Source organism: Lingula anatina, chromosome 4 (genome assembly GCF_051362555.1).
Source record: "Lingula anatina isolate TDL-2025a chromosome 4, LinAna3.0, whole genome shotgun sequence".
Lineage (NCBI taxonomy): Eukaryota > Metazoa > Brachiopoda > Lingulata > Lingulida > Lingulidae > Lingula > Lingula anatina.
Window position 1 is genome coordinate 11,686,122 of NC_141770.1, and position 23,417 is coordinate 11,709,538.

A 23,417-nucleotide genomic window follows, 5' to 3' on the forward strand; every position below is an offset into this window, starting at 1 on the left:
TAATAATGAGACTGTTAACATGCCTAAAAATTGAATCTGAGGAAATGTGAAAAAACAGCATACCTTCTAAAATAATGGCACGATTATGCTGATTTACAAACTCAACCTGCATTTTAGTAAAATTGACCACTCCTGTGACTTTCATGACAATTGGCCCATCTGTTTTTCTTATATTGTGTTTACAGTGTTGCATATATGCTGAAAAGTGTAAAAAACAGCATAACTAGTAAAATGGTGGCCCGATCATGCCGATTTTCGAACTTGACCTGCATTTTAGTAAGATTGATTACTCCTGTGAGTTTCATGACAACAGGTCTATTGGTTTTCCTTGAAATGTGTAAACAGTGTTGCATATATGCTGAAAAGTGAAAAAACAGCATAACTACTAAAATAGTGGCCCGATCATGCCGATTTTCGAACTTGATCTGCGTTTTAGTAAGACTGATTACTCCTGTGAGTTTCATGACAACAGGCCTATCGGTTTTCCTTGAAATGTGTTAACAGTGTTGCATATATGCTAAAAAGTGAAAAAACAGCATAAATTCTACAATAATGGCCCGATCATGCTGATTTTCGAACTTAACCTGCGTTTTATGAATATTAGTCAGCTCTGTAAATATAAAGCCAAAAAGTAAAACTGTCTTCCACTTATGGTGTTAACGCTGAAAGTGCACGGCGACGGCGACAGCGACGGCGACATGATCGGCGACGGCGACGGCGACGACAGACGCAGGTGATGGCAATATGTACAGACACATCTGTGTCTGTACATAAAAAAGACCTAACACTAAAAATCTTCAAATTAAATCCTGAGATATAATAAGCATCCTTGTTTCTTCGTAACTTATTCAGTACTGAGTATCAATAGATCAGGCTATCCAATACAAGGTGTGCATGCAGATTTAACTTCAATAAGACTCTAGCATTTGTCTGAATACTTGTGTACAGGACTACTTCATTTTCTTCTCTGGCCAATTTTCCTTTTTATAACAGAATTTTAACATACTGTATAAAATCATGCCAGTTAGATTTCCAGTCAAAATTTAAACCTATTGATCCATCAGCTCACCAAGGTGTAAGGGCCTATTCCCAATTTCACCATAATTCTACATAGATCAATCCAACTCCGCGGGTAATATCTCTGAATGCAATGAGTGTACTAGTAACAGATTATTAAATCTCTTCCAGACACAGAATGCAGAAAAGCTGGTGATTATATGAGTACGTTGGAAATGAGAGGAGGTATGTTAGTCTGTTAACTTGATTACATTCAGTGAGATTCTCTTCAGAGTTGGATCAATCTTTGTACAATTATATTTCTATTGGGAATGAGCCTAAGAAATATGCAGGGTCAAAACAGAAATAGTGGCCCAAAAACAAGTTAACAAAAATTCACTGGCTCTGCTTCATCTTTCTGGTATCCATGACAAAGACTGCAGACTGAAACATCTTATATCTACCTCAATATCATCTGTCCTCAACAAAGGGGCAAGGTCAAGGGCCTCCTTTGGGGTTATTTCATGGCACTCAAGTCCAATTGTTCTACAAAATACAGAACGCAATTCAAATACATGCATATATCAATCAATCCACTTATGAAATGAATCACATGTGCACATAAATATCAGATATTAATCACTCAAGAAGGGTAGATCCAGAGATATTTTCCGAGTCTTCCAAATTATCTTTGTTGATCCATACCCCATTTCTGACCATCTTCTGACAGAAAAAATTAGATGCATGTCAATGTAAACCTTCAAATTTGGAAGACCCAGAGGACATCCTCCATCCATCCCTGCAAGACACTTAATAATTTCGAAATGAAAGCCCAGAGAGCTCATAAAAGTGGTTGCAACTTACTCAACTGTGCTGCAGACTACTATGTACACAAATTTAAATATATGCGGCATCTGGCACCCATGTGTAGTGTACTGTTGTTGTGGTGAAATGTTCACCAGGCACAATTGTATTAGTGAAGATCATGAGAGAATGTTGGAGAGGGGGAAAAAATTAAAAATAGCTTTTTGGCGACTTGTTGTTGTATATCAATCTAGGGCAATACGGACATACATGATACTATAACACCACATCTAGAACAGTATGTATTAATTATCTTACTTGGCAACAGCAGCGTTCCTCTTCATGGCCACCATTCTGTCGTGTGTTCTAGCTATGCTGATGCTGCCACAGGGTTTGAAGCCTATGAAAACATTGTCAACTTGGTCAAAAACGACAGGGAGTTCAGGACATCAACATTTGAACATTTACTGCTGTTTAGATATTTTTTTTTTTGTCAGCTGTTTTTTTTATTAAACACCAAAACAACAGGAAACAATGTAGAGTATTGAACTTCATGCTCATCTAAAACAGAAATGTTTACATGTCAAATTTTTTAGGCCGAGTTATATACCAAGATAAATCTTACTGCCATAATGCTGTAATGTATTGTATATTTCATATTAATCATTTACTGTAATAAGCACAGAAATTGTGACTTAATTTTGATAAAATAAGTGTTGGGTTAATTATAAGTGCTAGTAAACATCATCTGGGATGTAAGTATTAACGAGAAAAACAGTTCAAAAAATTATCTCAGCAAACCTGAAAACTCAGTTTCCTGAACAAATTGCAAGACATTTTTGGGACTAAGATACATCACTTGTTCTGTGAACTTCTTGAAGCCAATGTCCAATATTTTTCTTTCAAATTTAGTTGCTTGATGGCATTGCTATCCTCAAAAACTCACTTTTTTTTTGCTATCTGCAACAACATAGTGGTACAGAGGCAGCAGCTGTGCTAATGATTTAGCTAAAACTGACCTTGTTTTCATAGCTATCATCAGGAGTCACCGTCCACTGAACCATTTGTAAATGTTGCTGCCTGTGTCCAGTCATGATGATGCACATAACACGTTATTAATGAGAATACAGGGAAAGTATACATCTATGTATGGCTACACAGAAAAGCTATGGCCATCTAAGACAAAACGTTCATAGTATTGAGCAAGCAATGGATCTTAGGCTTCCTGAAAAATCTCACAGAACAAGAGCTTGTAGTGCTCATATTTCAGCTTCATGCAGATGCTGCATCAGTCATTTCTTTCAGATACGATCAAATTGAGCATGCTTTTAGTGACATATCAAAGCCAAATTCAAACCTACTATCTCAGAACTCAATTAGTTAAAAAATGGCTTCAGCTCAAAAGAGAGAGATGGCAAATGTTTTTTATAATAGCTTTACCGTAATGTCATTTCAATTTCTACCTTTTTGCTTACTAGTAACTTTTTCTTTAATATTTCTAGTATTTATATTTATTTTTCATCATATTGTGTGGTCCTAGCAGCTCCCCTCCTACCTGTAGCCTCTCCCTGGTCCTCTAACCTTTTATACAGGTCTCGGCTGTACATGTAAAGTTTGTTCAGAGCTGTGTTCCCCTTCATCTGGCCAATCAAGCCAGCAGAATGCCATGTCGTACCACAGGAGAGCCTGTTAGAAAACTGTGTTGTTAAAGCAATAGTACAGCGAGGGATTTGGGTAGTCTGGGATTGGTATATTATCTTTGGTAATGTGGTTATATATATGAAAGGCATGCTGTATGTGTGTACCATGGTGCAGCAGAAGGGGATTTTTGAAGATCTTCCAAACTGTACTATTATTTAGCCAGTTAAGTTATTTGGAACACTGGATTCCTGTTTGCTGTACCTTCTGTGGAACTGGTGAGAAAAGAACCGAATTAGTAAAGAACTGTGAAAGGATATGTTAGAAATGAAGTAACCTTGGTTAAATTTTCAAGAAAAAAAGATATCCAAAAGTCTCAAATGCAACAACCTTTACCTCCAGAATTGTCATTTTTTCTTTTTGTGAAGCAATATGCAAGCAAACAGACAAGCAAACGTGCAAAAAGTTCATAGTACAGTATGTGAAGGGACCATGGAGCAAAGAAATGCATGGCAAAATGACATACATCTGGACTTGCTTTCTAGTGACAGACTCATCAGTCTTCATTCAAGATGTCAGTGGTAGTAGTAAACAGAGTACAGCAAAAGTTTTAAAAACAAGCAAATACAAGTCAGGCAAGCAAGGTTATTAGTATCTTCCCCCCCTCCCCCCCCCCCCCCCCAAAAAAAAAAAAAAATTGAAAGTACCTAGCGAATGGCCAGCATTCTGAAGTTTTTTATACAGCTCACAACTGTAACTGTTTGACCTGTTGACCACAGGGTGACCAACAGACTGGATAAGAACACCTGAGGAGTGCCAAGTAGTGCCGCAAGACAGGCTATGGTAAGAAAACAGGAAGAGAACATGGAGGAATAGTGCATCTTAGCAGATATCATATATATATGATGGCTCTCGAAAATGTTCATATTGAGGTTCAATTACTTCAACAGTTATAAAAGTATTACAATAACAGGCTTTGAATATACATGATATGAGATCCTTACCACCCTGTAGACATAAAAAAGTAAAGAATTAGCTACACATCTGTGGCATGTGTATGATGTAAAGGAGTACAAATTGGCAAACACCCCTGGTGTTATGTGCGATGTGCTCTTACTGACACTATTCAAGGTTACCTATAGCTATGGACATGTTCAGTAAAGCATCTTTCCAAGGGGAAAAACCAAAACTAACTTTTTCTTAAACCAATCATGACTCTGCAGTCTCTTAAAATGCTTTTTTTGAATTCTTATGCCAAAGTTATTATTATTATTATTATGTTCAGAGAATATTCTATGAGAGAGAGAGAGAGAGAGAGAGAGAGAGAGAGAGAGAGATTGTAAAAAGTCCACGCTATAAACCAAAGACAAATCAACAACTTACGACCCCTGCTCCAATAACACGACATCTGACCATCCTAACTCTGCCAGGTGGTAGGCGACCGAGGTTCCTATCACCCCGCCCCCGCATATGACCACCCTTGCTTGGTCTGGCAAACCGACGGACGACTCTGCAGATGTAGAGGCTTGTCTAACACGCCCGTCATGATTCCAGGCAGATGAAACTCCTGTTCGTGTGAAGAGAAACCTATGTTTATGTTCTTGTCTAAGTGAAAGTGAACCGCTTTTTAATTTTTGACAAGTTTTCTTCACGTTCCCCGATCCCAGCCGAATTTTTGAGCGAAGCGGCAACATTGCCGGTTAGTTTATGACCAACCTCTCCCTGATACGTTACCCAGGCACCTGGGCAAAGATCGTGCGATAAGGACCTTGTTATGCCATGCCAGGGTGACGATTGAATGTTTACAAATTACATTCGAGGTTGAATCTGCTCAGTGGGTCATTGAGTAGGCCGTTCTGCTTGTGAACCACTATGATCTCTGAAACACTCACCAGATGGAGACTAGATAAAAGACAAGACGCATTACGAAGTCACTTGATACGGCGAGGTGTCAGAAACGCAATATTAATTATTTTATAATAATTATTATTATTTCTTGTATTTGCGCATTCCATTGTCATACATTTCCATGCATTTAACAACACTTAAATGTAAACTTACTTTAGAAGTTATAAAACGTTAATAACATATAATTTGAAAAAGAGGAGTTTTTATCTTAATTATAAGATTTAAAAAGGCAGTTTGTTCGACAGTTTGGGGCAAAGACGAAAAAGTTAAATTTGTCTCTTTTTCACAGTGGCTGAGTGTAAAATTGTTATAAAATATAGATTCTAGGTGTCCATGTGCATGTAGTTCAAACTGATATTAATAAGATCATTAGGAAGCCTAATTCCTGTACTTTTTAAAAGGCGTTAAAAACAGCTACTACACATGAATTTAAATTTAATTATTTCCCGGAATGGTAGACAATTATGAATGTACTAGTAGATGTCGGTCTCTTGTGACTGGATTAATATGTTCTGGGCTCTATTTTTCCTCAACAGTTGAAAAACGTTATTTCAAGTATTTTATAGAATTTGTGAATATCGCACAGTGTTGAAATGGTTTATAAATCTCCATGAGATTGAATAGCACGGTACATCAATTAATGAGCATAAGCAGACCATCATCGGCGTTTTCGAAATATCTCCGGTAGTGCAACTGTACAAAGATCAAAATTTAAAGCGCGGTTATTCGACTTCTTCAAATACTAGTAGGCTAGATATGCGCTATATTGTTACTATTAATTTTGATTAATCAAAAAGTAGCCTAATTTAGCGGGGTCCGCCATATAGATAAACGTCCCAATAAAATATTCGCCCCGATAGATACGTCTCTATACATACACGTCTCAATAGATTTACGTCTCGTTAAATTTACGTTCCGATAGATCCACCAACAGATTCCTATAAACCCACGTATCTTTAGATCCAGGTACCGCTAGATCCATCTATCTGACATCGTAATCGGTTAAAAGGCCCATATCAACTTGCGTTGTGAAATTTAGAACACATTTTTATTTTCTTTTTTGTTTTGTTTTGTTTAGAACACATTTACATGTAAATTCAGAACACTTTTTACGTGTTCGAATGTTGCATTTTGAGAACGCTTTAAACAGTGTTCTGACGCTAGAACAGTAATTAAGCGTTGTGAAATATAGAACACACTTTTGTTCTTTTTATGTTCTTTCACTGAGTATTGTGTGAAAACGATCTAGTAGAATAATATATATTGCTGACTGCGTACTGCCGTTTTAAAGAAGTGCATTTTATGTACTGAGTAGCATACCAACCATTTCGAGCAATAGTGTACCTGTAATGGATCTATCGGTATTTGGATCTAAAAATACGTGAATCTATAGGTGTGCGGATTTGAAGGACGTGGGTTTATGAGGACGTCATATCTATAGGAACGCAAATATATAGGACAGCAGAAAAAAAATCGGATCTATCGGTATTTAAATCTAAAAAGACGTTTTTTCCGTTTTTCCTTTATGTATCTATCGGTAACGGGAGTATAGGGACGTGTAATATTTTGGGACTAAATTTTATCCGTACGTACCCAATTTAGCAACTGCTGCCAGCAACTTGATTTAAATCAGGGTCTAATCAAACAGCTAGGTCATTTAATGTACCTTAAGTTTCAAGGCACTGTTAAGCTAGATTGCTCACTATAGGCCTATATATACCTTTTCATGTGTTGGCTTTATTACAGTGTATTGCTGATGTGGGTTATAAATATAGGGTAGACCGGGGCTAAACGCCCCCCTTAAGCAAGAAACATCACAATTTTACCTGCTGAAGGTATAGACCGTTCAAAGTGGGTGTTAACTATGAAGGGCTGACTAGACTACAAACTGATACTAACACTTTTGGAAACAAACAAAAGAAAAACCTTATAGGTAAAAAATAGGTAAATTATAAAATCGGCCTTTTTGCCCCATGGCTGGGGCATTACGCCTCGCACCACGGGGCTAAACGCCCACCGTGGGCGTCTTGCCCCAAACTATAGGCGTTATGCCCCGCCTTTGTACAAAGCAAAATAAAGTCAAATTATATTTCTACGAGACAACTTAGTAAGCCTTTAAAAGCAACAAATTATATTTTGGGGTACTGAGATAATAAAAATACCCATCAAATTTATTCAGAATGAGCTGTAATTCTACTCTTTACGACAGGGCACTGTGATACTTCCAAAATTAAGTTCCTAGTACAGCCACTTGCTTTGGCTTTTCCCCATATAAGTGTTATAACTGATGATATACAATAAAAAAACATGCATGAAAGAACACTTCCGCATCTTTTTAGAATTATTTTTTATTTAAAAACGAAAGGGGGCAAAACGCCCAGTGATCGGGGCAAAACGCCCACCATAGGCATTTTGCCCCATATCAGCATGGGCGTTTTGCCCCAAAGTGAGATTTTGTATATTTTTTCAAAATTCGTCGGGAAAAGTTTTATACAATCTGACTTCATCGAAACTTGTATGGAGGTCTGATACCATCCTATCTGTCACCAACAAAGTTTTTGGAATTCGTGCATTTGGTAGGTGGTGTCACTGATGTTAAGGAAAAGGCTAAATAACAGTAAACAAGGCAAAAATGAACAAATTATCATAAAATGCTTATTTTTTAGTTTGTGATCATCTCCGTCATGGAGGATAAGTCTGCTGGAAATCGGAAGTGGACAAAACATCACGAGACGCGTATTTATACGTAATACCTGAAAAAAAGCGGGTGGGCGTTTGACCCCGACTGGGCGTTTAGCCCCGGTCTACCCTATATAAAATCAAGCTGGCAATACCGAAATCTAGAACCTAGGGTAATTTAATGTGACATCTCACTGAAACTGACAGCCTATCTGTTTGGAAAAAATGATTACTGCCATGGACTTAATTGCAATCAGCCCACTCATGTGATTGAAATTGACAGCCGGACTTGGGTTTTCGTTTCTAACACGAGGTGAAATATCTACTACAACTTTTGATGAAGACTAGCCTCGGCTTCGATGCTGCATCTGTTGCGCGCTGGGAACTTCAACCAATCCGATTGTGACTTTCACTTCGTGTAGCGCTGGATCCCCTTATTTGCATAACGCATTGTATAAATATAAAACACTCCTATCCTCCAACATTCAAAAACAGACTCAAACACACTAACACGCATCAAACCCCTACCCAAAGATGGCGGCACACCTGATGCATATCAACATAAACAGTCTTAAAACCAAGAAACAACTCTTAGTTGAATATCTGGTAGAGCATAAACCTGACATCGTATGCATAAACGAGACAAAGTTGAGTGAGAAGACAAAAATATCTGTGAGCGGCTATCAGGTGTTGCGCAGGGACAGAGATGCGCATGGAGGCGGAGTGGCTATACTCGTTAAGAAAGATGTAAAGTTCCAAGCTATCAATACCAGCAACCTTAATGCTGAAATACTGGGGATAGAAACTACGATAAATCAAATAAAAACGGCTATAGTTTCACTGTATAACCCACCTCATACAACCCCTGACAAAGCAGTATTTAAGCACTTTACTGATCAATATCAAAATTGTCTATTTATAGGCGATTTTAACAGTAAGCACGCTTTCTTTGGTTGCAAGAAAACGAACAATAACGGAAACGTTCTCTTTGACATAACTGAGGAACTAGATCTGATAAATCTTAATGATAATGGCGAAACTACGCACATGGCCACTAATGGCAATACTGATACGCTGGACATGGCTTTTGTCACGACTCAACTTTACTCGAAAATAGCGGACTGTTATGTAGGTGAAGACGTCGGTAGCGACCATCTACCCCTACACGTAAAAATCATTCAGAATAACCGAATAGCAAGAGCACCAACTGTCTTACGGCGGAATACAAGAAAAATAAACCAACCACTGTTTGACCATCTAATTTCTGAAAATCTAAATGGCGACGCAGTCACACCTACCACCACTGGAATAGACGAAGCTTGTGAGAATGTGACCGAGACACTAGTAAATGCACTTGAAACCGCATGCCCAAAAACAAAGGTACGAGAAAATGTATGGAGAGTAAGCGAGGACACCCTTAAGCTTATAAAACTGAAAAGAAAACTAAGACGCCTGGCTCAAAAGAAAGAAGGCCCTTTCTATAAAATCATGTACAACTATATGACAAAACGGGTCAAAGAAGCCATCAAAAAAGAAAAACAAAAAGCTTGGGAAACCGCTACCTCTATGCTAAATGAAAGAAAAATGGACAAGACCTTCTGGGACATGTTTAAAAGGCTAACTAGCACTGGCAAAGCTAAAGAAACATCTGAAAAGCCTGTACTCAAAGAAAATGGGCAACTTACAACAAACGATGCGGAGAAAGCAAATGCATTTGCAAATACCCTTGGCAAGATACATAACACCCACGAGGGGGTCATATTCGACGACGGTTTTAAAGCGGTGGTGGAAAACTACGTCGGTAAAAACAAACACAAATTCGATCCCTTATCTAACCCGACATTAGAAGAAGGGGACGATCACAAAATTCTAGATAAAATCACAATAGATGAACTTAACGGAAATCTGAAAAATACAAAAAACACGTCACCAGGTGACGACACAATAACAAACGGGATAATTAAAAAAGCGCCTGTATGTCTGAAAAACAAACTATGCGACATTTATAACAACTGTCTGCAGTTGGGATATTTCCCCACAATATGGAAAAAAGCGACTGGTATAATGATACCCAAACCTGAGAAAGATCACAAAGTAACAACGAATTATAGACCGATCAGCCTGCTAAGCTGCCTAGGCAAACTATTCGAGAGAATAATCGCCACTAGAATAAAAGAAAAACTAGAAAATGACCAATTTTTCAATAAATGGCAAAGAGCGTACATGAGCAAGAAAGAAGGAATGGAACATGTGTTAAGACTAGCTGAAAGTGCACAACTGGCAATAAACAAAGGCTGGGTTACGGGCGCTATGATGCTGGACGTGGAGAAGGCTTTTGACTCAGTTTGGCACGCTGGGTTAAGGTACAAACTAGCAAATAGTAACCTGCCAGTTAAGATTGTCCGCTTGCTGTCATCTTTTTTGAAAGACAGAAAGATCAAGGTCAGAATCAAAGGCGAGGAATCCGAATATGTTAGTCTCAATGCTGGCACGCCTCAGGGGTCTGTAATCAGCCCGTTGCTATTTCTAATATATGTGAACGACCTACCAATAAACCCAAGATACAACACCGAGGTCTCTCAATTTGCAGACGATTTAGGCATGTGGACATCATGCAAAAATGTAAAAAGCATAGAAATCAGACTGACGGGCGTGATAAAGGATCTCGAATTATGGTGCTCTCTATGGCGGATAAAACTAAACACCAAGAAAACACAATTAATCATCTTTTCAAAATCAAATGAACAACCCAAGCTTAACCTCACATTATTTGGCGACCGATTAGAAACATGTGAGGAAGTCACACTGCTGGGAATCACATTCGACAGAAAACTAGGTTTCAAAAAACACGTAGACAACACAGTGAAAAGAGCTAGGAAAAGAACTGGCCTTCTCATAAGACTCAGAGGAACAAACTGGGGGGCATCGAGTGCCTGCCTCCTCAAACTATATAAATCCTTCATTCGGCCCGTACTTGAGTACGGGGCAGTTATACTAGCTGGCATCAACAAGACAAGGCTCAAAGATCTGCAAAAAATCCAGAATAGAGCGCTACGAATAGCGCTCAAATTACCAACAAAAACTTCGATCGTAACGCTGCACAAGCTGGCCAACATTGAATATATATCAAGCAGACTATTTTTTCTGGGCACAAAAACAATTAGCAGGTTCGAAAATAGCCATCTATTCAAAGAACTTAAGCTAAAAAACATAATATTAAGCAAACCAGGCAAAAATACTACCCTTGACTTATATAAATAATGGTACAAATTGTGCATATGAAACGGTCTAACGGTAGCGACCCCGGTCTCCCGATGACCGGAGGAAGAAAGGAAAAATACAACCCTGAAAAGGGCAACCTCAGTCCACAAAATAAGGATAAACACATCTGGGCTCCCGATGACCAGAGACAAGGAAATGGAATGAGAAAACACAATAATACTATAAAGGCGGAGGAAAAAAGGTATATAATATATGTATATTATATATAAAAATATTTATATTAACAAACATCTGGAAAAAATTAACAAGCTGGAAGGAAACTGGAAAGAGACGGTCAAAAAAAAAAAAAAAAAAAAAAAAAAAAAAAAAAAAAAAATTCCAAGCGAGGCCAAAACCACGTACAGACAAACAATAGAGGTAGAAGACAATAAACACGTTTTGGGGATTGAAAGAAGCTCTTGTATTTTAATGCACGAGACTTCGTAACTTTCCCGTGTCGGCTTCGCCGACACATACCTATACATCACACACACTCCAACATTCAACGTTCAATTTGTACGCTAGAATACAAGTACCATGCCTCCCAAAGTGAGTTCCAAGGGCGCCAAGAAAGCCGGTAAGGCTAAGGCAGCACGTAGTGGTGACAAGAAGAGAAGGAGGAAGAGAAAGGAAAGCTACAGCATCTACATCTACAAGGTGATGAAACAGGTGCACCCTGACACCGGTATCTCCAGCAAAGCCATGAGCATCATGAACAGCTTTGTCAACGACATCTTTGAACGTATTGCCGGTGAAGCTTCCCGCCTTGCCCACTACAACAAGCGTTCTACCATCACCAGCCGAGAGGTCCAGACTGCTGTCCGTCTCTTGCTGCCTGGTGAGCTTGCCAAGCACGCTGTCAGTGAGGGCACAAAGGCCGTCACCAAGTACACCAGCTCTAAGTAAATCAACAAGTCATTGATTTGCACAAAACGGTCCTTTTCAGGACCAACCATATATTTTCAGAAAAGCTATGCCAAATGTTTGCAATCTGATCATATAATTAAGAATCTCAATTAAGTTTTGAATGGGTTTGTTGTATAATAATTACCACGGCATGAATAAATAAACTGACCTGCAGACAATGTCTACCTAACAGTTAACTAGTTGGTAATGAATGAGTCAATACATAATAAAATCACGTACGGTTAACCGTTATGCCATATAGATGAATACATCTCAAAGAGGTGTAGTGAGAGTAAAAGAATGGCACCGAATGACTTACCACTACCTGTTTCTATCATGCCAAAAGTATTCTACATAGCGATAAACCAGCAGAAAATTTCACATATCAGGGCAGGTGTTAACTTTTCACATATTCCATCTCCTTCCATGAATTTCATCTTTCCCCAGTCAAAAGGGCACAGAAAATAAACAGAAAATATATGTACTAACTTGTCAAGTCACAAAATTTCTTGGCCTACACACACGTAGTTGACCGTCCCTCAAAATACATCCATTTTGTCCAACACTGGCACATCAAACTCAAAGTTTTTTTTTTTTTTTTTTCGTTTTTCCAATTCACACCTTAAAATTGATGAACCCAATCAAACAAAAGTACCTGCACATGTGTGAATATAACATTTTAATATGTCAGGATGACTATGCCAATTTAAATCAATCCTAATAATTTTTCCTCTGCCAAGAAGGTTATTTCCACCGTCTTTGTTTGTCCGTCTGTCTGTCATCAACATAACTAAAAAAATTATATGGATGAATTTCGATGGAAGTTTCAGGAGAGGTCAGAAGTGGGCCAAGGAACAGCTAGGTGATTAGTTTTTGGCGGTGATCCAGATCAATAATGAATCAATAAACAATAATCAAAAAACTAATTAAATCATTATAGAATGAAAAGTTTGGGGTGTTGCCTTGGCGGAGGCCTGCGCTCTCGGAGTGCTTTTCTAGTCTTGGATATTTTTTAACAGTTCAAAATAAATTTCACAATAGTTGTCAGGATTGATATGATTGTTTTCCAATCAACAGCTAATATTGAGATAGAAGATCTCCTGATAGACATCAAAATATTGGAGATAAAACCTATTTCCATATAAGCTGTTGAATGAAGAAAAAAAAATCACATCATTCTTTTAACTTAACACAGCTGATGAAATTCTTCTCCGAGTTGGCAGGATTGTATTTTATCTGCCTTGAGAGCAATAAATGTTGCACTTTTAAGGGCTGGGGGATATTTTCAAATCGTTTTCAGTGGCTGATTTATTTATGACACCGCATCATCCAATGATAAAGGCAAAAGCCACTTCAGAAGGACCCTATAGCTGTTGGGGTGAGGGGATATGCTTGTCTTAATTGCAGTTCAAGTTCAAAAATGAACATGATTTAGATTATTTTTCGCCTTTACTTCATTCCTTGTTTTTGATATTAATATAATATTACATTTATTGTATATGTATATATATTAGAATAAAAGCGGTGTGATAAAAACATAATGGTTTAGCTTTTCTTGATTATGGAGGTGGTCCTGAAAAGGACCGTTTTAATGATGTAAAATTAGAATGGGGAATACCCGCTTTAAGGGTCTGCCGCTAGATGGCGTGGGGGTGAAAGCAGTCCTTCTTAAATCTCGCAGAATCTCGCTCACGGCTTAACACCAGAGTTTAACATGGAGCGTGTGCACGCGTCGCTGACAGTGAACCAACTCAAACGCAATTTACTTGAATGTGGTGCCATAACATCTGGATGAAAATGTGAATTGACTGAAAGGTATGTGTTTTCTTTTCATTTAGTGCTTGAAAAACACGAATGCTAACTATTTTCCTTGAAAAAAATCGAACATTAGTCGAGGTGTGTGTGTCAAATCTGACATGTTATGTACATGTAGACTACTGTAGGTACGAGTAGGCCTACGCTCATATTTTGTTTTAGTAGCACGAAAGACGAAGATTTTTTATACTTAGTAAATGAACTTATTTATTTTCTTTATAATGTTACCCAAAGAAGGCCCATATATTGGGGGCAAAGCCTGAAACTGTCGATTTCAGGACCCAGGACAGCCAACTTCAAGAGCAGGATAAAATGATTACTTCAGGAATCTTACCCGTCACTTCACATCAGCGGCAAAGATTGATGTAGCCACCAGTTATGCCTACCCTAAAGCTGACTTACAGGCGACTGTGATGGACAACAACTATTGCCAAGTGCCATGAAAACAATAATGCATGGATAGAGGGAATGATGTAAGTGAAAACAGAGGACTAATATTAAGAATCAGGCCCAAATATGAGAAAGAATTATCAATCTAGGTGATGTGTGACATCATAGAAATATAATATTGTATGTTAACTATTTAATGCTGTAACCATCTACCATGCTTTAATGGGATATGAATATTTCAGGTTGAGGAACAAACAGCGAAGGACACTGAGCATAGCAAGTTATAACAAGGAAAGAGCGCAATCTGACACAAGGAGAGACAATGGCAGATCACTGCTTCCAGGTTTGGAGAGATAATTGCAGCTACAGAGAAGAAGTATATAAACAAACTGTATGAATCATTGTTGTGTCCAAAACCATTGCAGACACATGACAGTTGGACCCGGACCCGATTTCCCCTTTTTTGAATGTGTATCTCGTGCACGAATCTGGGCCTAAGGAAAACCCGCGAATACTATACTAAGTTAGAAGGCCAGATGTTCATTACAAATCGCCCATTCTGCTATTTTGTTGTGTTTACATTCTGTTTGATCTGTTTGTGGGGTTGATTCACTCTGACGCTGGATATTTTTCTACATGTATTTTGCCCAGGATAACTTTTTTTAATGAAAAACACTATAGGAAGCATGAGTCAAGTAGTTTATAGAAAGAACCCCTGTATGAGATGGTTTTAGCTGCAATCATAATTTTGAAGTGCAATTTTAAAAAATGTTTTAACTAAAATGAAATAATTTGGTGGTGATATATTCTTTACAAAAAGTACTTACTAGTATGTGTTTATGCTGTTTTTAATAATATTTAACTGTAATGAAAAAAAAACCTATGATGCTATTTTGTAAAGTATTTTTAGTGGGATGAAATAAATTGCTAGTTGTATTTACAGCAAATAATTTGGTTTTTCTGCTTTTTAAAGAATTTTCAAAGTGATGACATAATGTGGTGGTTCTATTCAAGTAAAATAATCCATAAGTACTATTTTGTAAAAAGGAACAAAAAACTGTGTTAATTTGTAAAATGTTTGCTTTCTTTAATTTTTATTTCTTAAACTGTTACAAAAAGTTTTCCATACCTACAGTAATCCATTGGCTGAGAAATTGCAGCTATATATTCAGGAAAGTTATAGCACATGGTTTCATGGTTTTTACTATGGACTGAATAATTATTTTGTTTAAATAAAATATTTGGTTTTGCTGCTTTTTAATGAATTTTCAGAACGATGAAATAATGTGGTGTTTCTACTCAAGTAAAACAATTCAGAAGTTCTATTTTGTAAAAAAAGAACAAAAACTGTTCATTTATAAAATGTTTTCTTTCTTTAAATTTAATTTCTTAAACTGTTACAAAAAGATGTCCAGACATGCATTATTCCATTGGATGAGAAATTGCATCTATACATGAACAAATATATTATCTAACTATACCTAGTTTTTATTTGATTTTAAATAAAAATAATTATTTAATTAACATTACCGGTCATGCTCAATACATCAATAAAAAAGGATATTACTTAATAACACAACCTTATGCGGGTAGTAGGCTACCGGTACTTATATATATTTATTGACAACTCTTCTGAAATTACGGACATAAGAAAACGTACTTTGATAAATCATACTTTATAAGTTTTGCCAAGATCAATTAACCTTTTTACGTGTATTCTTTTTGAGGGAACTCGTCTATCTTTAGGGGCCTAACTACTGTGCCTGGGTCAAGTCGTAACTGTCCCTTTAACATGGAAGGTGTGTTGACATGGGCAACCCTTCACTTCAAACGAAGCCCTGAATCCTCAAGAAAGTTATGCCCACCTTTCCGACTTTGACATTCAGGTAAACAACAATACTGAGGCATGTTTATTAAGGCCAGTACCACAGTCCAACGTATACAATATCCAACATGGCGACTGTGGAAGGACTGAATTCACACTAGCGACACCTGGCGCCAAGCGGGCTGGTATTCCTCATTAGGCACGCTCTCCGCGAATACGGCGAGCCAGCTGGATGTCCTTGGGCATGATGGTCACACGCTTGGCGTGGATAGCGCACAGGTTGGTGTCCTCGAAAAGACCAACCAAGTAAGCTTCGCTAGCTTCCTGCAGGGCCATGACAGCAGAGCTCTGGAATCTCAGGTCGGTTTTGAAGTCCTGGGCGATTTCACGGACCAGACGCTGGAAGGGGAGCTTGCGGATCAGAAGCTCAGTGCTCTTCTGGTAACGACGGATTTCACGGAGAGCTACAGTACCGGGCCTGTAACGGTGAGGTTTCTTCACACCACCGGTGGCGGGGGCGCTCTTACGAGCGGCCTTGGTGGCCAGCTGCTTCCTTGGGGCCTTGCCACCAGTAGATTTACGTGCGGTTTGCTTGGTACGAGCCATTGTTGAGAGATCAGTCGTTCGGAGGTCGAATAACTAGAATGAATTTTCGATAACATGCTACCGAGATTTGTAGTAAGGCGGTCTATTTGGTGATTGGGTGACCCAAATTTCTGTCCTATTTTACGAACATCTGATTGGATATATTTTTCCAAAGAAATGGCGCTTCAGACAGGTGCGCTGAAAATGTGCAGCTTTGAATCCGAGGCAGAGGGCACATATTGGTTATATCTCGGTGTGTATTATCAATTTGTTAATTATTGAAAGTAAAAAATAAGCAAAACTTCTCCCCTATGAATCATACATGAATTTTCCCTTAAAATCTGCGTTAAGGAAGAAAATATCAATGTGTTCTCATATTTCCATGAAGGGTTTTATGCTGAGATGATGAGTATTTTGCTGAATCAAATAATCTCTAAGCAGTGGATCCTTGCCACCTGAGGGAAGTGCGTATACTCTGTGTGGAGAGTTCCTCGATCATTTTGGCCAATCAAGTTGAGATCTGGTGCTTGAGGTCGTTGGCGTCGGAGGGTAGGGTATTTAAACGCCTAAATAAAAATTGAATTTTTTATATCATTCGACTACTGTCTGATTTAGCAAACATGTCTGGACGTGGCAAAGGAGGTAAAGGATTGGGAAAAGGAGGCGCCAAACGTCACCGCAAAGTTTTGCGTGACAACATCCAGGGTATCACCAAGCCAGCCATCCGTCGTTTGGCTCGCCGTGGTGGTGTCAAGCGTATTTCTGGACTCATCTATGAGGAGACCCGTGGTGTCCTGAAGGTGTTCCTCGAGAATGTCATCCGTGACGCCGTCACCTACACCGAGCACGCAAAGAGGAAGACCGTCACCGCCATGGATGTCGTCTATGCTTTGAAACGCCAAGGCCGTACTCTGTACGGATTCGGCGGTTAGACGTATTGATTATTTTGTTCAAAACGGTCCTTTTCAGGACCACCAAACATTCAAGAAAAGCTATGCTAATATATTGTTCTCAGCTTTTGATCAATCGCACCCTACTCTTGCGTTCAAAGAGTTTATTACCGAATATTTTATCATCCAACAGTTATTCACCGTAGTTGATACTAAGATTAACTGAACTGTTGTTACTGTGTAAAACTTCAACACTTTCTGTATGGCCGTCATAAGACAAAGACAAAACTCACCGCAAGCCTTAAGATACCCCAACATTTTATGTAGCACCACGAACCATACCTTGTACAATAAAATTTTACCAAATCCAGCTTATTTTAGAAAGGGATCTACATTCAAACGTTTCAGCAAACTCGACATCTGAATCTGAATCTACGTCTAGTTGGTGTTTTATGCTGTTAAATACTCCTCAATACGGATAGCAATTGTCTGTAATGAAAGAAGTACTGAGTGCTTTTTAACATTCCATTAGTCATATGTGATATCTACTTACTATGTTAACTATACAAACAAAAGTAACTGGTCAGTCATTTTGCTACTAAAGTATTGAATAAAGAATGAAAATTAACATTAGAGTTACTTGTAGAAGATAGCTTTTCACCCAAGGAAAATTTGTACGGCAGGTAAATCGCCATCATTGATACCCTTTAAACAGTGCATCATGGTGGGAGTGAAATTGTTCAATTTATGAGCTATTACCAAGTATGAGGCAAACATTGCTAAAAACACATGCAAATGAAAAAAGAAATTAAATAAATAAATAAATAAACAAATAATAATAATGTCAAATAAGTAAACATTTTTTTCTACAACTTTTGAAAATTATTTGACCATGCTGATATTCCATGGGCACCTGTGTTTTTACCAAACATACTGCCACTCAGATGATTATTATTATTATTATTATTATTATTATTATTATTATTATTATTATTATTATTTAATTGATGGTGATAAGGTGAACAACAGATTTGATTGATGAAATAGATGGACACATTATTCAGAATTCAGCATGTGTAAAAATAAAATGGCCGTTTCTCTTTATATATGGAAATTTTAAGTCATCAAAAACATAACCTTTTTTCCCATTATAACACCATTAGTTATTCTGTTATATTCAGTGTTTTATGTATTTTAGGGGGTGAACAGTGTCATTTGGTACTGTTTAGAACTATAATTCAGCTAGTCAAAATTCTAATTTCAAGAAGGGACCATTGGTGTGATTTTTTTTCAGAAATCAAAAGGGGGGAGGGGGGAGGTCAGGATCCCCCCCCCCCCCCCCCTCCTAAACCAGCCACTGAATTGCTATGGTAAAGCTAGCTTTGTGCGATTCTTTGAATCATAAACCTATCACAGTGACTGACAATGGTGGTGATTTTTTTTTTATATAAGACTCTCCTTAGATAGTTCTCCGAGTGGCAATTTTGTTCTACTGACACCAAATGTAAAGGTAGGTCCACCACAATAAGATGTCTCGATACTCATCAAATCCCTTTCAGTGGTAATAACTAGATAAATAAAAGTAAGGTGAATGACACATATATTTGATGTCACGTACACAGACAGTATCTAAAATGCACTGTCTGTAAACATGTCTGTGCATGGTAATTTTAAGCTATTTTTCCATTATTTCTCCATTAGTTAAATTTTCTTTACCAGTTAACTCAATTGCTATGGTAAAGTTTATTTTAAGATACTTCGATATAATAACCTATACAAGTGACAGACAGCATACTGAAATTTGTTCTACATATAACTTTCAGTATTATAGTGACCATAGCAGCTAAATATAAATACTCTCATAAGAGGAAACAGCATTGATTGACAGTGGATTTATCAATCGTCCAATTCTTTGACTGTGTTAAATGTTCAGTATTTTATTTATATTAAAAGTACACAGACACAAAAAATAATTAATAAAATTTTAAAATATTTAACAAACAGAAATTTAGCATGACAAGTGTTTTCATATTTATTTACTTACCACCTCAGAAAATAAGTGCATACATACACTATATTCAATCTAAAACATATGTATTGAAAAGTGACAAGATAATCAAAAACTGAGCAAGACTGACACTGAAATGCTTTCAATAAAAAATCTAACAAGACCATGTGCATTTAAGCCATGGTAAGGATTAGATTAAAATCTTTATAAAATCTACCAGGCCAGACCAGGGTTTGGGAATATATATATATATATATATCATAATAAAGCGCTATAAATATAGAAAGCTTATCTTGATATCTACTAGTCTTGCTATATGATGTTATCCATACTATTTATCATTTTTTTTACTTATGTATTCATTATGGTACAGCTTTCCTTGGAACTTGTGTGGCCCTGAAAAGGGCCGTTTTGCGGTGTAAACTAGCAAACGCTAATTTACTTGGCAGCTGCCTTGCTCTTCTTGGGCAGAAGGACAGCCTGGATGTTTGGCAGAACACCACCCTGGGCAATGGTGACACCTCCCAGGAGCTTGTTCAACTCCTCATCGTTGCGGACAGCCAACTGCAAGTGACGGGGGACAATTCTGGATTTCTTGTTGTCACGGGCAGCATTTCCCGCCAACTCGAGGACCTCAGCGGCCAGATACTCGAGGACGGCAGCCAGGTACACTGGGGCACCGGCTCCAACGCGCTGGGCGTAGTTACCCTTGCGGAGCAGACGGTGAATTCTGCCCACTGGGAACTGAAGTCCAGCACGGGATGATCTGCTCTTCCCCTTTGCTCTTGCCTTGCCTCCCTTACCACGTCCAGACATTTTGTACAAATTTCTTCGTTACGATTATCGTACTAAGAATGGCCAATAATGTGTTTAAAATTGGTATTTATAGCCATCGGTGGGGATTCAGTGCTGCACGCAAATCTGTCCAATAAAACAGCGTAGTCGGAATAACTGCCAATAGGTAAAGAGAGCGCTTAACTTGCCCTCGTTCTCACTGTGCAGCATTCGAGCCTCTAATTTGCATAAATCTATTAGATTATTTGGTACCAGCATGAAGTTTACAGGGGCCGTGAAATAACCATAGGTACATATGGTTTTGCATGATACAAAACAAGTGTTTCACACATCCTCCTTCCAATAACGTAATTCTTATTAGTATTGTTAAAGATATAATGAGCACGGTTTGAGGGGTGAATACCTCATAAAGACTTGAATGGTATTGCTCTTATTAAGTTAACAAGGTGACAGACTTGATTGAAATCGTAGGACACCTTAATTGCTGCCAGCTACTTGATTGCAATCAGATCATTACTTTGACAGCTCATTGAAGATAACGTCTTGTTGACACATGAACTGCTGTCAAGTACTTGAAAGTACCAGCATAATATACGCAAGTTGTTTTCGTTAATGATGAGTCCATGTTGGACCGTAAGTGCTTTCATGAAGTGATATGCTACTTTGCCTCGGCTTCGACGCTGCATCTGTTGCGCGCTGGGCAAATTCAACCAATCGGATTGTGAAGTTTACAGGTGTAGCGCTGGATCCCCTTATTTGCATACTGAATTGCATAAATACAAAACGCTCCCTTCCTCCAGCATTCAACGTTCAATTTGTACGCTAGAATACAAGTATCATGCCTCCCAAAGTGAGCTCCAAGGGCGCCAAGAAAGCCGGTAAGGCTAAGGCAGCACGTAGTGGTGACAAGAAGAGAAGGAGGAAGAGAAAGGAAAGCTACAGCATCTACATCTACAAAGTGATGAAACAGGTGCACCCTGACACCGGTATTTCCAGCAAAGCCATGAGCATCATGAACAGCTTTGTCAATGACATCTTTGAACGTATTGCCGGTGAAGCTTCCCGCCTTGCCCACTACAACAAGCGTTCCACCATCACCAGCCGAGAGGTCCAGACTGCTGTCCGTCTCTTGCTGCCTGGTGAGCTTGCCAAGCACGCTGTCAGTGAGGGCACAAAGGCCGTCACCAAGTACACCAGCTCTAAGTAAATCAACGAATCACTGATTTACACAAACGGTCCTTTTCAGGACCAACCATATCTTTCCAGAAAAGCTATGCCAATTGTTACTCAAAATGTAGCCCACATATAAAAATTTATCACACATATGATACACTTTGACATGACTGGGTTACTTGACTCTTGAATTTGTAAATTGTCTTCAGTGTATTTGATGATTTCATAGTAATGATTAATTTAGATGACTTTTTTCTTGGTTTAAATTATAGGTATACATAATTGTTTCAATGTCAACAGTATGGCAAATTGGGGCACATTCCCATAGATTTTAGGTCGATCTATCCCAGTAGGGAGTCTCACTAGATTACTGTCAGATATTAGGCTTAAATGTCCGTCCCGCCTACTACAAGCTGTAAGGGGGTAATTAACTTTCGTGTTCGCTCGGCTGACAGCTATTTAGCGTGAACCCCCAGGGAGTTGGGTCAATCTAGTTGGATCAATCTAATCTCTGGGAATGGGAGCTTAGTGTCACAGAGGGCTTTTTAAATATAATACCTATGCAGGATTAAGGGGTTGTATCCTCCTTTTAGAAGCATTTATGATTTTTTGTTTAGGGTTACTTCCAAAACCCAAAATATGAATAATACTACCCCGCCTCCATTTCTTTAAAAGGAGGCACACAGTTTTTAAAAAGCTTGTATCCAGCTGCCATTTCTCTTACTTGTTGAACAGTTTGCTGGGCATTTCATTTTATTTTATTTTTAACCCTAAAATGGTAAAAATCGATTTTGGATTTATGTGTCTTCTATACTATACACATATGGTGGTTGGATGAAAATTATCTGTGTATGTATAGTTCTTATTCTTTTTTACTACACTATTGCATAAATTGACCATGCTCCAATTTTAAGTAAGTTGACAGGAGACCTCTTGTATCTAGTCTGGGTAGAAAAATTACTGACATCTTGAATTTGAGGAAATAGAGGTAACTAAAAAAAATTGATCATCCATGCACATAAACTAGCACATCTGAAACCAACAAGCAATGCAAGTGCATACAAACTAGTGATGCAGTGGGTTTTACTGTGCATTGTAAAGCTTGGTGCACAAATGAGTTCAGCACCTGTGTTGGATTTCACCGGCACATTTGGAAAGAAGATAGCCAAGATATGTAGTTACTCAGTTCTCAGTTCAAACACTAGAATTCATCAACGTACTGTAAAATAACAAGGAATAACCAACCACTCAGCCTGCTGAGCTGTCTAGGCAAACTAATCACCACTAGATTAAAAGAAAAGCTAGAAACTTCAATAAATAGCAAATTGTGTCAACAATTAAAGACCAATCAACCCTGTAGATGGCTACGGCAAGCTCTTCTTAAAAATTACTGCCAACAGATTAGTAGACTAACTTTAAATACATATTCTTTACAGGTCAACATAGTTGACCTGAAAAGGCACGGCAAGAATACCCAAAACTGCTTTAGAAGCACTCAACAAAAATGGCTAAGCATCAGCCAACCAATACTCAAATTAAAAGAAAGCATACTTTAATAATTAAAATTCTACTCTTATCATACAGCATGAAGAATCATGCAAGATTGCGCATGTGCACTGGAAGCATCATATGTTGTATACTGTGGATTAACATGAATGATTACTGGATTAGTCAAAAGAAGACAAACCCCAAGTCAAAGATGACAACTCAATTTTAATACAGGAATGCTGCAGAGTCCACCACC

The 23,417-nt window shown here is 38.1% G+C and overlaps 6 protein-coding genes across 9 annotated transcripts in view; 3 read left to right on the forward strand and 3 right to left on the reverse strand.

Moving 5' to 3' along the window:
- The window catches only part of LOC106177724 (pyruvate dehydrogenase phosphatase regulatory subunit, mitochondrial), a 28,107-nt gene extending 22,778 nt beyond the window's left edge, over positions 1-5,329 (reverse strand). For 3 of the 4 annotated variants that reach the window (XM_013560584.2, XM_013560583.2, XM_013560581.2), the window contains exons 1-4: positions 4,822-5,329; positions 3,356-3,486; positions 2,119-2,200; positions 1,461-1,542 (exon numbers count right to left, since the gene is read on the reverse strand). In XM_013560584.2, coding sequence (XP_013416038.1) covers positions 1,461-1,542; positions 2,119-2,200; positions 3,356-3,486; positions 4,822-5,132 — 606 coding nt within the window. In that variant the 5' untranslated portion in view covers positions 5,133-5,329. Of the gene's footprint in view, positions 1-1,460; positions 1,543-2,118; positions 2,201-3,355; positions 3,487-4,145; positions 4,277-4,821 lie in introns of all 4 variants that reach the window. The other variant, XM_013560582.2, reaches the window with a different exon arrangement.
- Positions 5,330-11,803: 6,474 nt separating this feature from the next.
- Positions 11,804-12,924, forward strand: LOC106177906 (histone H2B, gonadal). The gene has a single exon (XM_013560851.2). The coding sequence runs from the start codon at positions 11,824-11,826 to the stop codon at positions 12,190-12,192; it is 369 nt and encodes a 122-aa protein (XP_013416305.1). The 5' UTR covers positions 11,804-11,823; the 3' UTR covers positions 12,193-12,924.
- Positions 12,925-16,103: 3,179 nt separating this feature from the next.
- LOC106177727 (histone H3) lies at positions 16,104-16,884 on the reverse strand. Its single transcript, XM_013560588.2, has one exon. It carries the CDS (start codon positions 16,826-16,828, stop codon positions 16,418-16,420), a length of 411 nt encoding a protein of 136 aa, XP_013416042.1. The 5' UTR covers positions 16,829-16,884; the 3' UTR covers positions 16,104-16,417.
- Positions 16,885-17,108: 224 nt separating this feature from the next.
- LOC106177734 (histone H4) lies at positions 17,109-17,786 on the forward strand. The gene has a single exon (XM_013560595.3). It carries the CDS (start codon positions 17,428-17,430, stop codon positions 17,737-17,739), a length of 312 nt encoding a protein of 103 aa, XP_013416049.1. The 5' UTR covers positions 17,109-17,427; the 3' UTR covers positions 17,740-17,786.
- A 1,346-nt stretch (positions 17,787-19,132) lies between these two features.
- On the reverse strand, positions 19,133-20,920 carry LOC147762291 (histone H2A). The gene has a single exon (XM_087010190.1). It carries the CDS (start codon positions 20,519-20,521, stop codon positions 20,144-20,146), a length of 378 nt encoding a protein of 125 aa, XP_086866316.1. The 5' UTR covers positions 20,522-20,920; the 3' UTR covers positions 19,133-20,143.
- A 282-nt stretch (positions 20,921-21,202) lies between these two features.
- LOC106177737 (histone H2B, gonadal) lies at positions 21,203-21,757 on the forward strand. The gene has a single exon (XM_013560598.2). The coding sequence runs from the start codon at positions 21,339-21,341 to the stop codon at positions 21,705-21,707; it is 369 nt and encodes a 122-aa protein (XP_013416052.1). The 5' UTR covers positions 21,203-21,338; the 3' UTR covers positions 21,708-21,757.
- Positions 21,758-23,417: the final 1,660 nt, after the last annotated feature.